This window comes from Numida meleagris, chromosome 21 (genome assembly GCF_002078875.1).
Source record: "Numida meleagris isolate 19003 breed g44 Domestic line chromosome 21, NumMel1.0, whole genome shotgun sequence".
Classification (NCBI taxonomy): domain Eukaryota; kingdom Metazoa; phylum Chordata; class Aves; order Galliformes; family Numididae; genus Numida; species Numida meleagris.
This window is the reverse complement of record NC_034429.1, coordinates 1,529,974-1,545,579: the sequence shown is the minus strand read 5'-3', so window position 1 is coordinate 1,545,579 and position 15,606 is coordinate 1,529,974. Positions and strand designations below refer to the sequence as shown.

The 15,606-nt window shown below is 56.7% G+C and overlaps 1 protein-coding gene and 1 long non-coding RNA gene across 2 annotated transcripts in view; one reads left to right on the top strand and one right to left on the bottom strand.

Annotated features, from left to right (window-relative positions):
• Positions 34-15,606, bottom strand: part of GFRA2 (GDNF family receptor alpha 2) — a gene marked incomplete at its 3' end in the record, with an annotated part of 23,888 nt that continues 8,315 nt past the window's right edge. The window contains 5 exon segments of the mRNA XM_021375072.1: positions 34-174; positions 265-374; positions 7,408-7,756; positions 11,119-11,202; positions 13,036-13,350. Of these exon segments, the coding sequence (XP_021230747.1) occupies positions 34-174; positions 265-374; positions 7,408-7,756; positions 11,119-11,202; positions 13,036-13,350 (999 nt within the window).
• Positions 1,768-3,954, top strand: LOC110387197. Its single transcript, XR_002432435.1, has 2 exons — positions 1,768-1,809; positions 3,369-3,954. It is a non-coding gene; the product is annotated as an uncharacterized LOC110387197 (long non-coding RNA).

Below are 15,606 nucleotides of genomic sequence, written 5' to 3'. Positions count from 1 at the left end.
GGGTGGGGTGGGGTGGATGGGAGAGAGTCTTACGGAGACAGGGGTTCTCGGTGAAGTCCCGCAGGAACTTCTCACAGTCCTCCTCCAGGTTGCCGCTGCCTTTGCAGGAGCACCAGGGCGAGATGGTGATGCTGGTGGTGCTGGCGTCCACATAGTTGGGCGTCATGTCAAAACCTGCACCGGTTGAGGAAGAGGAAAAGAGATGAAGGCTCAGGGAGGGGTTGTGGCTGGAGGGAGCCCTCTTCCACCCATCCCAGCGCTCACCAATGAGCCCTGTGTAGGAGCCCAGGCACGCCTGGTAGTTGTCCCCGGGGCAGCTGGTCAGCGACTGGAAGGAGGCCTGGCAATTGGCGTGGAAATCAGCCAGCCGGGACCTGGGGGCAGAGAGCAGGGAGGGGGAACAGGATTTCACCCTTCTGCAATGTGGGAGCAAAACCTGAATAATAAAAAATAAGAATGAATGGGATAGAGGAGAGCTAGATGAGAGCTGGAGGCTCGAGAGTTGCATGATCCCATGAGCATGGGACACGCATCTCCATCCGCTGCTGCTCCCCATTCCCCTCCCATCACCATGCTGCCGACATCCCATAAACGTCACCGTCTCATCATGCTGCTCCCGGCATCATTACACGACTGTAAAATTTGACTGCTTGTTTTCATCTCCCTTTGAAACGTTAAAGCTTAGTGTGCAATTAAAGCGCCTGAGGTTGAGAGACATATTTCTTCCCTTTCATGGCTGAGATGGGAAAAAAGAACCAAAGCAGAGAGCCCACGGGTTGGGATGGGCTCCTGCACCCGCTGCCCTCCTCCACTTATTGAAGTGCAGACATCAGGAAGGATGGTGGTGGTTATACCCGGGCTTCTCAGTAATCCAGCATGGCCGATAGAACCAAATCCACACCGAAAGAAACCACGTAAAATCCCACGGCGCCCATTCAGCCTCAGCACAACGCTTGGGATGAATGAGCCGCACGGTGGAGGCAGAAGGCTCAAGAAAAGGGGGAAGGGTGGAGGAGAGGATGGACAGATGGAGCGGGCGGGCAGACGGATGCAGAGCTTTCCCCACGGACTCAGCCACCAAATGAATGGAGGGGAGGCTGAGTTGTGGCCCACGCTGGATCTCAATCACGCGGAGGAATTGCCGATTTGCTGACACCGGAGATGAGACCTCGCGTTTCGCAAGAGAAAATCTCCTCCGCTCTTCTTCTCGCACGTCATATAGAAAGAAGGAGGCATACATTATTTCCTTCCTTCCTTTCCCTTCCTTCTTAATTAAATGTCATCTTTGTCCAAGCAGTGATTGAATCATCCCGCACTACCTGCCTGGAGCCATAAGAACTGATGGAAGCAAAGGCTGGAAACTGTGTTGTTTTTTAAATAGGAATGATTTGTTTTCGGGAGGTTTTTGATCAAATTAAATGGGGGAACAAACGAAGCGGTGATTGAACGAGGTAGAAGGGCTCTGCAGTAATACCTTGCATTTATCCAATGCTTTCCAGCACCGTGGATTTCAAGTGCACTAAGGGGAAGGAGGGGGCAGATAGAGCCTCACCACCTCACGACACATGCGGAATGCTGACAAAGAGCAGTGATGCACCTGTAGCAGAAATGCTAAGTCAGGGCTTGAAGCAGTGATGGAGCACCTGGTGGGAAGGCAGGGCCAACCCAGGGGGCTCAGGTGCATGCAATGACCTGAGTGATAGAAGGGATGGAGCCAGGATCCACCCCTTCCCAGACCTCATTTAAGGGTTGGCAGTGGAGGTGAGGGGATCTTGCTGGAGATCCTTGTGTACTTGAGGCCTTCTGAAGGTAAGCAGCTTCTTTCCTTTATTTCTGTGCCTGCTGTGTTTGAGTAAATCCTCACTTGCTACAGCCTGGGACCTTGCTGCTCTGCTCTCGTTAGTCTGCTTTCCATTGTGTTACAGCACCCCACCACTGGGCCTTGCAGATGGGGATGTCTGCTCACTTGCATGGGAGAAGCTGGGATCTTGCTCACTTTTGCAGCACAGAGGGGAAGGGAGAGCCCACGTGGGCTTTGCACTGCAGCAAAGCTCCATCCCTGCTCCCTTCCATGGTTCCTGCTGCTGGGAGGGATTTTAGCCTCCCTCTTTGCTCTGCAGGAGATCTATTTTCCAACAGCATTCCTCTTTCCAATCAGAGGCGAAGGCACGTCAGTTCTCTTAAAGAACTGTGGCAAGTTCATCACGGAGTGCCACAAAAATTTGTCATGCTGATCCCTGGGGCCCTGCTCCTGGCTTGTAGCATCCTCTAAGGCAAATGTTATTCTTTTCATAATACATGACAAGCCAGCTGGTAATCTTTCCAGAATATCCAAGCCAGATGTCACTCTTTCCGCTGTATACAATGAGTTTGCAGTCGGTGGATGAGGCTCTAACTGCCAGGAATAAACCTTGCTGGAAGCAGCCCATGGCTTCTCAGATTTCTGCTTTTAAGTGCCCAAGCGAAAGGGAGATGGAGCCAAAGCCAAGTGCATCTGAGCAGAAACAGAGGGATTTGTGCCAAGTGCTGGCTCCTATGCAGGGTGGCAGGTGGGCTTGGCCAGCCCCTGCCTCAAAGTGCTGGCAGCTGGGGTCAGCACAGGAGGCAGAGAGCATGGCCGTGAGGACACGAAGGAGTGGACAAGGGAATAGCATGAAACGCTGTTTTCTATATGTGTGCATCCCAGAGCCAGCCCCAGCGCTGGATTTCAAAGTTCAGGCTTTCCAAGCTGTTTCCTTTTGATGCGTCTACAAAACGTGTTTGATCACTGGGTGGGAGGACATGGGTGATGCCAAGGGTTTGCTGCTGCCTTTCTCTGCCCAACTCCAGCTGACCCCTTGCAATGCGCCCATACACACCCCCAGGATACAAACCCCTCCAAGCCAACCCTCCCACGATGGGTCCTTCATTTTTCACGTTCAGGTTCTTTCCAGCCCTTCTACAAGGCCCGTGCACCCATCCTGGAGCACGGAGTCACATCCAGGACCCACCGTGGTGGCTCGTGCCCTGCTCCTTGTGCCCCACTGCAGGGAGCAGCCCACCCACCCCCGCTGCTCTCCCTGCATTGCTGTGTGCAGGCATCCAGCAGGGCCCCCTCCCTCCCATGTTCAAAGATACCTGCACCACAGAGGGCTTGGATTGTTGGGTTTTGTTTTCCGCTTGTTGGCGCATCACAATTTCTAAGCAGAAAAATCCCCACAGCAGATGCTGAGGTGCCTAATTGGGTGCTAATTGTTCCCATCACCACATGCCTATACGGAACCCAAGCCCAGCGCTGGTGATAACTATCCATCAAAGCAAACAGTATCAGGCTCTTGAATATTTCATGCAGAAAATGTCCGAGATTACTCAAGATGTGTTGTTCACAGGCAATTTACAGGGACCGAGGAAAAATGGCTTTAATAGACACCAGCACGGAGGTGTGCATCGGGAACATGTCTCACCCCTGGCAGCAGATGCTCACAAAGCTACAAGATGCAAAGCCCAGCAGGACGTGGGGGAAATAACCCAAGTGCCCTCCTCCCTGCTCACTTCTCTTGGAGAACAAACTGGAGAAACCCTAAATTAGAGAGCAAGAAGAGCTAAGCTAACAGGAGAAGAAGAAACTGAGGACAGACAGGCAAAGGGCTGAGCTGGGAGTTGCTAAGCAAGAAGTTGGTTTATCCAGATGTATTTTTGGGACATTGCTTTGATTCATCACAGATAAGAGCGGTTCGATGGTTGTTTTTTTTTTCTTTTTTATCCTCTTGCCTATGCTCAAACCCTATCATTACCCGGCAAGAGAAGGGAAGAATTAAACACACGCATCATTTGATTTTAATTGAAGGACTGTTCTATTTCATTGAACTGCTAACTAAGCTGAACAGGAGATTGTGTTTACATAAGCAAACCCTGAGTCAGTATAGACTTGCTGTCACATTAAGTCAATACTTATGAAGGCTCTCTATTTAATTATTCAGTGTGAATTGACTTATTTTGTTAAGAGTGTGCTTAGCCTTGAGTGAGGCGGCCACCGAGCTGCAATTGCTGCTGGCTGCCTCCATGCATGGGTGCCCATAGGGTGCAGGGAGCAGTACCCCTCTTCCCTCCTCTCCTTCCTCCCCATTCCTTCCTTTGGTGGGAAGCCAAAGCCTCCAGCCCTTGCAGATTTGATATTTAAGACCTCATTGGGACCCCACTGACCATGACATGTCCCACTCAAGACCCCATTGACCACTCAGTGTCTCACGCAAGATGCCTTGGGGACCCTGCTGTCCATGACCATGGGATCCCGTTGACCATGCCCTATCCCAGTCAAGACCCCATTGACCACTCCACGTCTCACACAAGACCCCATTGGGACCCCACTGTCTGTGCCCTTGGGATCCCATTGACTATGCCTTGTCCCACTCAAGACCCCATTGGGACCCCACTAACCATGACATGTCCCACTCAAAACCCCACTGACCTCTCCATGTCCACACATGACCCCATTGGGACCCCACTGTCCATGCCCTTGGGATCCTGTTGACCATGCCATGTCCTGCACAAGACCCCACTGATATCCCACTGACCATGCCATGACCCACACAAAAACCCAATTGAGACTGCATTGACTATGCTGTCAGTGCTGCTCCCCTATATCACTCCCAGAGCAACTGATAAATCCAAGAGAATTCTCCCCCCCTCCTCCCTTTCCTCCCCAGACGGAGGCAGACAGCTGAGCTGCGCTCCTGAGCTGCTCATTACACGGTAATGAGAAAGTTGAGCTGCTGCTCTGCTGTTTATCAAGGAAACATCCATTATGGATGGCACTTTGTGCTAAACAAAGGGCGCGAAGGTTTGAAGGAACGCGTGCTGTTCCTGTTGGATCAATATGGAGCCAACCCCCCCCCCCAAGGAAGAAATGCTTCCCCTCCCTGGTGCTTTGCACAGCTTCCAAAACACAGCCAAAATGGGATCATTTCCAGCCCAGCTCTGCAAAAACAAACCCCACCGCTGCTTGCAGGGGCCCTGCTACCTCCATCCCTCATCCCCAGCCACGAACACTGCTGAGAAACACTGAAAAATGGAGAAAACTGAGGAAAGTGAGCGCTGCCACTCTGCTTTTGAATGCTGAGCTACAGTGGAGGCAGGGAAATTCTTCAGCACCAGCATCAGTGAAGCATATAAGACCAGATTATTTGTGTTCCCGACTTGCTGATGCAAGATGAAAAATACAGCAAACTGCAGCTGCTGAAATCAGCTCTTTTCTCCCCTCTCCTTCCCTTTCCCCTTAGCTGAGGTTAGTGTTTTGCAAAAGGTTTTTATATTCTGGGAGCTAAAACCTGTCCGTTGCAATCAGACACAAAGCTCGGGGAGTTTGTCAGGCTCCGCCGCCGCACTGGGAAAAGCTTCTTGGCACAAAGAGCTGTGCAAATTGCAGCGAGCTGGGCTTGATTGCACCCTGGGAGCTGGGCTTGGGGACTGGGCATCCCATGGGGAGGGGTTGGTGGCCCCAGGGCTGCCCCTGTGCAGAGCATCCCCTGCACAGAGTGCTGTACAGAGAGGACTCCAGGCTGAAATAGCAGCAGGGCGATAACATGCACCTTGTGTGTGCATGGTGTGCCGGAGCTCTCCCCATCCCAAATACCGCCGATGTCAAAACCAGCTCCTCTGTCATTTGTAAAGCAACGTCAGCCGAGAAACAAATCCTTTCCTTTTGCTCCTGCGAGGAGCTCAGCTCAGGTGGTTTGGCCCGGATAGGTCACAGCTTTAAAGCACTTTCGCAGCTGCAAACACATTGAGGTCATGCGAGCTGCTGGAGCGCGTCAGCATCCCCAGAGGGAGAGCATCAGCATCCCTAGCAGCCCCGGGCTGCCCCGAAGGTGCTTAACCCCTCCTGCACCCCAGTGCTGCGTGCTGCTCCGTGCAAGCTACTCACAGCCAGATGCAAACCAACCCACACTCCTCAGCCCCCCAGGGGTAGCAGGGATGGATCGGGACCTTTGCGCAAACCCAGGTTGGACTGCACCCACACAGTGCCCTGCAAGGCCCCATCATGGGGAGGAAACAGCTCAGATGGAAGCAAAACTCCGCACACCAAGCCCCAGAAATAAATGCCAGGTTTATCCACCTCTCCCCAGCCGGGTGCTTCCATACTGCTGCCGAAAAATGCATTCCCCAATGGAGCAAACATCCCCGGAGCTGCCGACGTGGATTATTCCCCTCCGCGGCACTGAACTCCTGAGCAAGCGTCTCCCGCTGACGGAGAGGTGCTGCCATTAATTTGGCTGCGGCTCAGCACAGCCCTGCTATCTTTTATTCATAGACATTGGCGTATTGTATTACTTTTTGATAAAAAGCCACATTCCCACGCTTTGAACGCAGCCAGCGGAGGACCCGGAGCGCTCTTATTTATTTTGCCACCGGGCTGTGGGAACCTCCATCACCCTGATGGCACCGAGACCTTCCTCCTCGCAGGAAACTCATTCTTGACGCGGCTGATCTGGAGCCTGGGGGGGAGGCAAGTGGTTTTTTGCCACGTGAATAATGAGTTTCATAATAGAGAAGCCTCGTTCCCCCCTGACTTCACTCCGCTGCACGGGAGTCGTATCGCAACGAGGAGGTTTTGCCGGGGATGCTGACAGCGCAGTGATGGGATTCGGTTGGGTATGGGCACCGTAACCACCATGGAGAGCTCCGTGCCCTTGTTATCCACTTCATGGAAATGCTGGTTTGCCATCCCTATGGGTTGGGGAGATGGAGCAAACCACGCACCGACCCATGGGCTCGCCTATAACAAGCGTTCCCCTTCTGCTTTCTTCCACCTTAAAGCCTGAAGGCAGCCCTGGCTCACAGGCTTTGCTGCCTCCTCCTACTCTACGCATTTTGAAGACGTTACTGTACGACTAATTAAAAAAATATAAATGTAGCGCCAATGGGGAAGCACTTGTCTACAGAAAAAGGATTAAGCTTACAGCATTCTGCTGTCTTTTATATCGTGGAAGAGTCAAGAATATGGAAGTTGTAGGCAAAACACGCTGAATAAAGCTCAGATTGCAAAAGCCCTATGGATTTCCCAAGAGCAAAGGATCGCTTGCCAGAGGAACTCTGGCCTTTAAAGCGCATGTAGAGCAAAAACAAGAACAAGAAACACCCCGTGCAGAGAAGAAACAAGAACAGGAGACATTTCACGTCGGGTGTAGTATGGGGGAGGAGCAACCAAACACTTGCACTTAGGAAATAAGGGTGAATTACAGCAAAGTCGCCTTCTCACCACGCTCCAGGCCACCTCCCATCCCGCTGCCTCTCCATGAGCAACCACAGCCACGACCCTGCCTCATTATGCACAGCACGAAACCGGCATGCAGGAGGAGACCCGGGAGGATGCAAAAGAGCCAAGCGAGCCACCAACCCGACCGCGGCCCCGTCCCAAATCCCCATTACCGGCAGAGGTGGTCAGCGCGGCACACGTTGCGCAGATCCAAGCAGTTGGGTTTCTCCTTGTCCTCGTAGGAGCAGGAGGGGACGATGGTTTGCCTCCGGCGCTCGGCGCACGCCTGGTCCTTGCAGGAGCAGAAGAGGAGGCGGTAGGTGTACTCGCTGGGCACGCGGTCGAAGAACTGGCGCAGGGCTTTGTGGCATTTCCGTCGGCTGCAGTGCTCGGTGGCCGAGACCTCCTTGCTGCAGGTGGAGATGTAGCCCGAGCGCAGGCGCTTGCAGTTGTCGTTCAGGTTGCACGCTTTGGCCGCGTCGAGGCAGTGGTTGCTTTTGGAATTGGTGGCGGGGTCCATTCCTGCAAAGAGGGGAGAAGCGGTGAGAAGGGGGTGATGCCAACGTGGGGCAGTGGTTTGGGGGTGGGGAGAGTGTGTGCTGCTGTGGATGTGCTCTGTTTTCACCCAGCGCGTGACCTGGAGCTCTTCCTCCAGCATGGGAAGGGCCGCCCTCGAGCACAGAAAGGGTCAACCCACACCCAGTGCATCAGGGGACACGGTCAAGCAGCCCTCGGTGCGTAACTCACGCAGCGACTTTGCAATAGTTTTTTTTTTTCTCTCTAGTTAATTGTTCCAAGAATAATTATTAATTACCCAGCCTGCTCTAAAGCAGAACCATCTGCTGAGCTGCACAGGGCCCAAGCGATCCCCACCAGGACCCCAAAAACCAGGTCACCCCGTGAGCCCTGCGGGGAAGGATGGGGTCAGAGCTGCCACCAGTGCTAAGCTGCATCCCACACCATTGGGAATCCCAACCGTCAGCAACCACAGCGGAGAGGAGAGCACGGACGGAGCGGAGCCACCGAGCGGGAACAAGCGCTGATTTTTTCTTTATTTTTGTCAAAATGATGAATTGCCCTTGGCAGGCCAGGTGCTATTTTAAAAGTCACCTGACTGCACCAGCAATTTCTTCCCTAATTTCCTCTCCCGCACAGCCCAGCCAATTCTGTGGATTCTTCCATTGTCTCCTACTTCCCACTGGCAAAGACAAATGACAGCACCGAGGAGAGTTCCCTACCAGGCGTATTTGTAGGACCTTGCTAATTAACAAACAGCAATAGGCTTCAATGGAGAGGGCTGCTCCCCTCCTCGTTCTGCTTCCCATGGAGAGATGCCCACAGCCCAGGGAGCACTTTGGGGCAGCACAGGACCAGGTTGGTCTCAATTCCAGAGGTCTTAATAAACTTGGTGTGAGCATCCCAGCATGGATGAGAATCCCAACTGGTGTGAGCATCCTAAACTGGCGTGAGCATCCCAACTGGTGTGAGCATCCCAGCATGGATGAGAATCCCAACTGGTGTGAGCATCCTAAACTGGCGTGAGCATCCCAACTGGTGTGAGCATCCCAGCATGGATGAGAATCCCAACTGGTGTGAGCATCCCAACTGGTGTGAGCATCCCAGCAGGTCTGAGTTTCCCAGCTGATGTGAGTTTCCCAGCAGGTGTGAGTTTCCCAGCTGGTGTGAGCATCCCAGCTGGTGTGAGCATCCCAACCTGACGTGGGCACTTCAACATGGATGAGCCTGAGCACCACCTGCATTAACAGATCCCAATTAAAAGTCAAAGCACGACACCCTCCCATTGGTTTTGTGCCATGCGAACTCCCAGTTCCTACGCCCCATAAGTAACCCCGTATCCACACTCATCAGCATCCCTAAGCTGCTCTCAGGATGCCAGCGAGTGTCACTTGCGTGATTAATGCCCCACGTGGGAGCAGGGTGAGGAGCTCGATACGACATGCGTCAGGTGAGTCCTTATGATGTATGATTTATAAGCAGATCTGCCTTGAAAAATAGTGCAAGAAGCAGGAAGGTCGTCTGAGCTGAGAAAGATGTTTTAGCAGGAGGATGAGAGGAATAAAGCGATGAGAGGGGGGGAAAGGAGCAAAGATGAGACCCAGAGGGCTCTGCATGCCCCCAATGGGGATAGAGCTGGAATTTGGCTGCAGGAGCCCACTGACCCTGCTGTGCTGTGGGGTCCCTCCAGCTGAGAATGGGGCAGCTCATGGCACTGATGCCAGAGGAACAGAGGGGGAAAAAGGATTTGAAGAGGATGGGGTCTGCTCCAAGCCAGCTCCTGCTCAGCACTAGGATTCACGGAGCACCTGTGGGCTCTGTGCAAAGCGCTGATTTATTGCCTAATCCTCCCGAGCAGCTGCTGCCCTGCCCCGGACCTGCGGGGACCTGGCTGCATGCTAATGGAGCGGCTGCTCGGGAGCGCGGCGTTTCTGGGGAGCTCATTAATAAAGCACGAGCATGAAAATTTCATGAGGCAGAAAGGGAAGGAGGGCCGCGGAGCGCTGGGGGACATGGTGCCATCAGCTGTCCCCTGGGCGTGGGATGGGGATCGGGGAAGGAGGAGGGCAATGAGGAAGGCAGCGCTGCTCCGTGATGCCCATGGCTTTTGTGGGGGGACCCCGAAGCTTCCAAGCAAAGGGCTGATCCCAACTGGGAGCTGCACGAGGCAGAGCTGTGCAAACCCTGGCACCGACCCATGCTCCCTGCGCAGCCCTGGGCAAGGCACTTGATCCTGCTGCTCCAATTCCCCCGCATGCCAGCAACCAGAGCCGAAGTTTCTCCCTCCTTCCCCGCTCCTGCTTTGCATGCAGGCTGCTGCTTCTGCAGGGTGCTCTGCTTTTTGCAGCGAGCATCCTCACCTGCTGCTCTGCCCCGTGCTCTGCCTTGCGGGGCCCCCAGCCTCCCGCTCCCCCCTTATGCTCACGCAGAGCATCGCTCCCTGCTTCCCCAGCCCCTTCCTTCCAGCAGGGTAATGTAATCCCTCCGCTATCCCCATAGGCAATTAGCAGCGTGCCGGCTCAGCCTTGTTATCCAGAAACAACAGGAGCAGCTCATTTGCTTCAAGCACAGGGGCTGAGGGTCAGGGCTCCCGGCTCCCCTCGCCCCCAGCCCTGCTTAAATCCTGCATGGGAGGGAGACGGAGAAGGGCTGGGGTGGGGGCAGCAAGCCCACTCCTATGGCCAAAGCACAACATCCCATTCCCCTTCCCCAAAAGGCAGGGACGTTTCCTTCTGCTCTCGCTTTGCTTTTATGAATAAATCAGCCCGTGAGCGTTTAATCCCCCGCTCCAGACGCTCCGCTTTCTCATACTTTCCAGCAGCTAAAATATTTCCTTGATGGTAATGTAATCCAAAAAGGCGTGCGGGAGACGGGAGGGGGTGGCATCGCCTTCTGATCCGGCGCTGAGCACCCAAACCCTTCGGGTGATGGCAGAAAGGGTCCACTGAGGTATGGAGGGGGGTCCCGGGGGGTACGCGTGGTCCCCAGAGCCCCCACCTGGCTCTTAAGGAAAGGGTTCAGAGGAGGAGGAGAAGCCACGGCGCTGCTGACCTAAATTTGAAAGAGGGTTGTCATGGAAATAGATGGCAAAAAGGAAATTCCTAATGGACCCGTGTGGGGTTTGGGTTCCCAAGGGCTCTGAGGGGCTCCGAGCAGCATCTCTGGGGCTGAGACAACAAGCATCGCCCCTCCAGCACCAGCTCTGCCAGCAGAGAGATGCCCAAAGCACAGGGGAGATGCGAATGGGGGAACAGGGGGTGGGCAGTGCCACGGACCCAACCGCAGCTGCAGGACTCATGGAGCTCGGCTGCAGGATAAATTCATGGGTGAGAGAGGATAAAGCAGCGGCAGCACGCTGCCTGGGTTACCTGAGAAAATTGAAGCGAGCCTGAATATATCAGAGAGACGAGAGGTGACCGGCTCGTAGGGGGAAGCTTCGTAAAATTCTTCTCCTGGAGTGGGGCGGGAGGAAGAGAAAAGGGAGAGAAAGCAAATGAGAAGACCCCAAAATGCAAACGGAAGGGAAGGAGCGCAGCCAACCCGGGCATCTCCCTCCTGCAGCCGGGGAAGGGCGAAGCAAAAAGGGCTCTGCAGGGGTGGGGGGGGCCCATGGGGGGCTGCTCGGGTCGGCATTTCCTTCCTCAAAGCCAAGCGCTGCAATGAAACGCTTCCCACCCTGCGCTCGGTGCGGCCCCAGGAGTTGATGTCAGGAGAGCTGCCCGCAGCTCCCGGGGGAGGAAACGCTCTCCTCCAACCCCACCGGCCGCAAGGTTTAAAGAATAATAACGCATACAAATAGGTATACAAAAAAATAAATCAATGGCCAGGCTGGGAAAGCCGGGCCGGAGGCTGACCAACATCCCGGAGCATTGATTTCCATGGGGCAGTGGGGCAGGATCTTGCACCCTGCGGCCATGCTGGGTGTTGCTATGGGGCAGGGGATGCTCCTGCTGTCGCTGCTGGTGGGAAGGGAGCGTGCCCTGAGCGCCGGGTCCTCCCGTTCTGCTGGGCTTCCCAATGCCCCGATGACAAATTGCACCTTTATTAAAGTGCATTTAGGAAACGCTGTAACCTCTCGCTATATTGCTTTGCCGATGCAATAAATAATTAAATACTAGCTGAACCCTGCTGCTCGCTAGGAAAATTAGCCAGCATTAGAAGGGCAGTGGACTTTTCTTGAGCTCACCGAGATGCAATTAACCTCCAGGAGTGGAAGCAGAGCTCCTTAATGGCAGCGGCTGCCCAAGGGCTGGGGCGCAGCGCGCTTGGTAGAGGCACGAGGCTGGGCTCTGCCTTGGGCTCTGTGCACACAGCCTCCACCTCTCCTCCAGAAATGGGGAATCTCCCATTTTCCCAGCATCTCCCACTCACAGAGTGCCCATGGAGCTCCCTCCGTTCCCTCTGATGCTCCTGAAGGAAGGCTGCTAACGAGGGGCAGAGAGCAATTAGCAGCTATTCTTGCTCTGGGCCGATTTTGGGTTTGCTCGTGCCTGTGCTGACCCAGATCCCAGTTCAGAGGGATGCTCTGTCCCCTGCCAGGTTGGGATGCTCCTGTGCCAGAACGCGTTCTGTCCCCTGAAATCTGGAGGAGGTGGCTCTGAACCACCCAGCACCTATGGCAGGGCAAAGCACAGCGAGCGCAGGGGGGTGAGGGCTGAGCCCCGCCGTCTCCGTGCGGCAGATAACGCTGCCTCCCATGAGCAAACCAGCGCTGCTCTGGCAAAATCCAATTTCAATTACCTGCGCCGCTCCGCTCTCTGATTTACGCCTCCACGGGGCTGCAATCAGGGCTGCCTCTGAGCGCCGCGGTATCTGTCTGCTTCCACCCCTTCTGAGCGAGGTTACAGGGGCACGGGGACACCCGTGGGGATCGACCTCTTCACCCAGGGGGGGACCCCATGGACCCCGTGGTGCTGCAAGGACCTCGGTCCCAGCGCTGGGCTCGCTGGGAAGGGCGGGCAGCAGGGGGAGGGGAAACGATCTCATAAAACCCTCACCTGCCCTTTACCTCTGCACGACTCAGGGCACTTTAAAATGGAAATAGGAGACTCGGGGATTGCCCAAATCCACGGGAAAAAGCCCCATTTCCTCCAGCATTTATGGCAAGCGAGATCTGGAGCAGCTGCCCTCACTGCAGGCAGCAGAGGAGGGTCCCCAACCTCTTGCGGGGTGGAATGAGGGAGGAGCATCCTCGCATCCTCCCCCATCAGCATCCTCCAAGCACAACCCCCCGTGCAACCCCATGCAAACTCCGCGCCCATCACCCCGCGCCCCCCACCCCTTACCTTCGGCCAGCCCGAGGTGTATACTCCAGTAGATCTGAAGGCACTGAAGCTCCTTTTTCATGCCCCTCTTGCAGCGGCAGTCGTACAGCGGGCTCTCCTGCAGCACCTCCAGGGCCGCCTGGCACTCCTTGTTGGCCAGCATGGTGTTACGGTCGCGTCCCGCCAGGCACTGCCGCAGGGTGCGGTACCGGGAGCTGCAGCTGCCCTCGGCCGCGCACAGCTCGTTGGCACGCACGCAGTCCACCGGCACCCGCCAGCCCTGCGGGTCCTGCCCGGGGGGGGACGGGGGAGCGGCCAGCGAGCGGAGGGTCTCATCTGAGCAAGGGGCGGTGCGGGGGGAGGGGGGGAGAGATGAGGGCAGAGAGAGGTGAGGGGGGGCTGTAAGGAGAGGGCTTCGTACCCAATGCCCCCGCTCCAACCCCAGTCATTGCCTCCTTCCCGTCGCAGGAGGACGGGCTGAGCCCATCCCCAAACCTGAGGGATTCAGGTGCAGCCTTTGGGGTGGGAAGGGCCACCGTGCCCATCACACCCAGCCCTGCGGAAAGGGTGCATCCCATTGCCTCCCCCCAACCCTGAGCATCCTTCCACCTCATCCCAACAGCGCTGTGCCCTCTGCGGACCGCAGCCTCGGGGCGGGGGGGGGGGCTGCAAAACACGGCCACATGCAACGGGAAGGCTGGAAGGAGCAGCAGGGCTCCATGCAACCACCCTGCCCCTACGGCGCTGCCGTGCCCAAGGCGTGGCGATGGGAATGGGGTGAGCGCGTGCACGTTGCACGAGGACGTGAGGCCTCTCTGCTCGTATCGAAACCGGGCAGCAAAGAAACACAGTGTGCTCGCAGCCCTGGTGATGGGGAGACAACACGCTGCGCTTGACCTCCACAGAGTCAAGGGAAGCAGCGCACCGATCTGACCCTCCCCCCCCCCCCCCCCCCCCCCGTGTGCTGCTGTTTTTAGTCCGCGGCTCAGCGTTTGCAGCCCTGCCACGGGATTTTTAGGGCATCTGACTCATGGTTCTGAGCGCTGGGGCTTGGCAGGGCTGCGGCTTGGCGTGCTGCAAGCTGTGCCCCCAGCATGGCCCCCCGCCTGCCTGTGGGACGTGGCCGTGCTCCAGCCCCATCCCTCCATGGCCACCGCCTCTGCTGGCCACCAGCCCCGCACCCTCCCCTTGCCAAAAGGCATCCCCTGTGCTCTCTGTTGGGTTGGGTTGGGTTGGGTTTTTTTTGCTTTCCAAAGGATTCCCGCTGTGTCGGCCCCAGAAAGGCCACGGTCCCCTCACGGGAGCAAGGGGACGGGCTGCAATGACATCGCGTGCCCCCAGATCCATGATGGGGACAGGGAGGAGAATGCTCATTCCTGAGCCCACCTGCAAGCTCGGGCAGATGGGAGCGAGCGGATGGGCACAGCGAGACCTGGAGGACTTCATCGACTGCCCCATGGAGGGACGCCCCACCTGGTGCCCCGCTGCTGCCCGCTGTGCCCTGCTTTGGGAACAGCCAACATCAGCCTCCAGCTCCGAGCCCCCGAGCTCGGCCGGGTACGGCGTGGGGACAGTGACACCTACAGGCATGTGACAAGGGCCACCTGTGTCCACTCGGCCACGCGGGCAGCTCCACGTCCCCTGCTGCGTGCCACGGAGCCAGCGCGAGGCCATTGGGGGGGATAAGGGGCACTGAGAGCTCTGCGGTTCACGAAGAAATGCGGGGGGTGGGCGTGGGCAGCACCCCCCCGTGGGAGCACCTCCGCTGCCCACCATGCGGCCGTGGAACGACGCCGTCCTGCTGGGCTCCATCCGACGTCCCCGAGCGAAATCCCACGTTACATCCAATGTGGGGTGGCACGTGGCCCTGGCCACGGCCGGTCCCGATTATATTCCACATGGGAGGTGGGCAGGATCCGCGCGCCGTGGGGGAGAAGGCAGCATCCCAAATGCTCCCTGGGGCAGAAGCGCAGCGAGGCGGGCAGGAACACGAGCTCTTGGCCACGAGACGGGCGACGTCGTGAAGCTCCGAGTAGCAAGGGGCCGGCACCGCATCCTTGCACATGGGGAAACTGCAGCTTGACACTGTGCTGGGACACACTGCTTCAGGACGTGCGGAGCCATCCCGTAGCTCAGCTTCTCCGGCTGCACGTCCCTCCGGCTCCTGAGCAAACCCCAGAGCTCAGCTGCACGTTTTTTCTGCTGATGCCACGAAGCCTCTTTGCACGCCCTTGGTGCGAAGCCTCTCCTCCGGCCGTGCTCCCACCTCCTTGCTCCGCGTGCTGGGACAATGCAGGAAGGACAGCGGCCTTGCCCTGATGCAAAAGGCGCTGGAGCGCGCGGAGCATCCTGGCACGAGGGTCGGTGGCACCCTGGGCAGCGTGGTGCTGGGGTGGGGAGCTGAGCAGTAAATCCACCCACCGACCACGTACCGTGCTCCCACGGCCCCGCGCAGCCCCAGGGCGCAACCCCGAGCAGATTCCCATCGCCGTCCCCTTTTGGCAGCCCAGATCTTTCCCCTAAACCCAGCGACGGCCTGGATCAGAAGGCACGGAGGCTTTTTTTGCTGGGACTTCACCTCCTGCCTCCTTA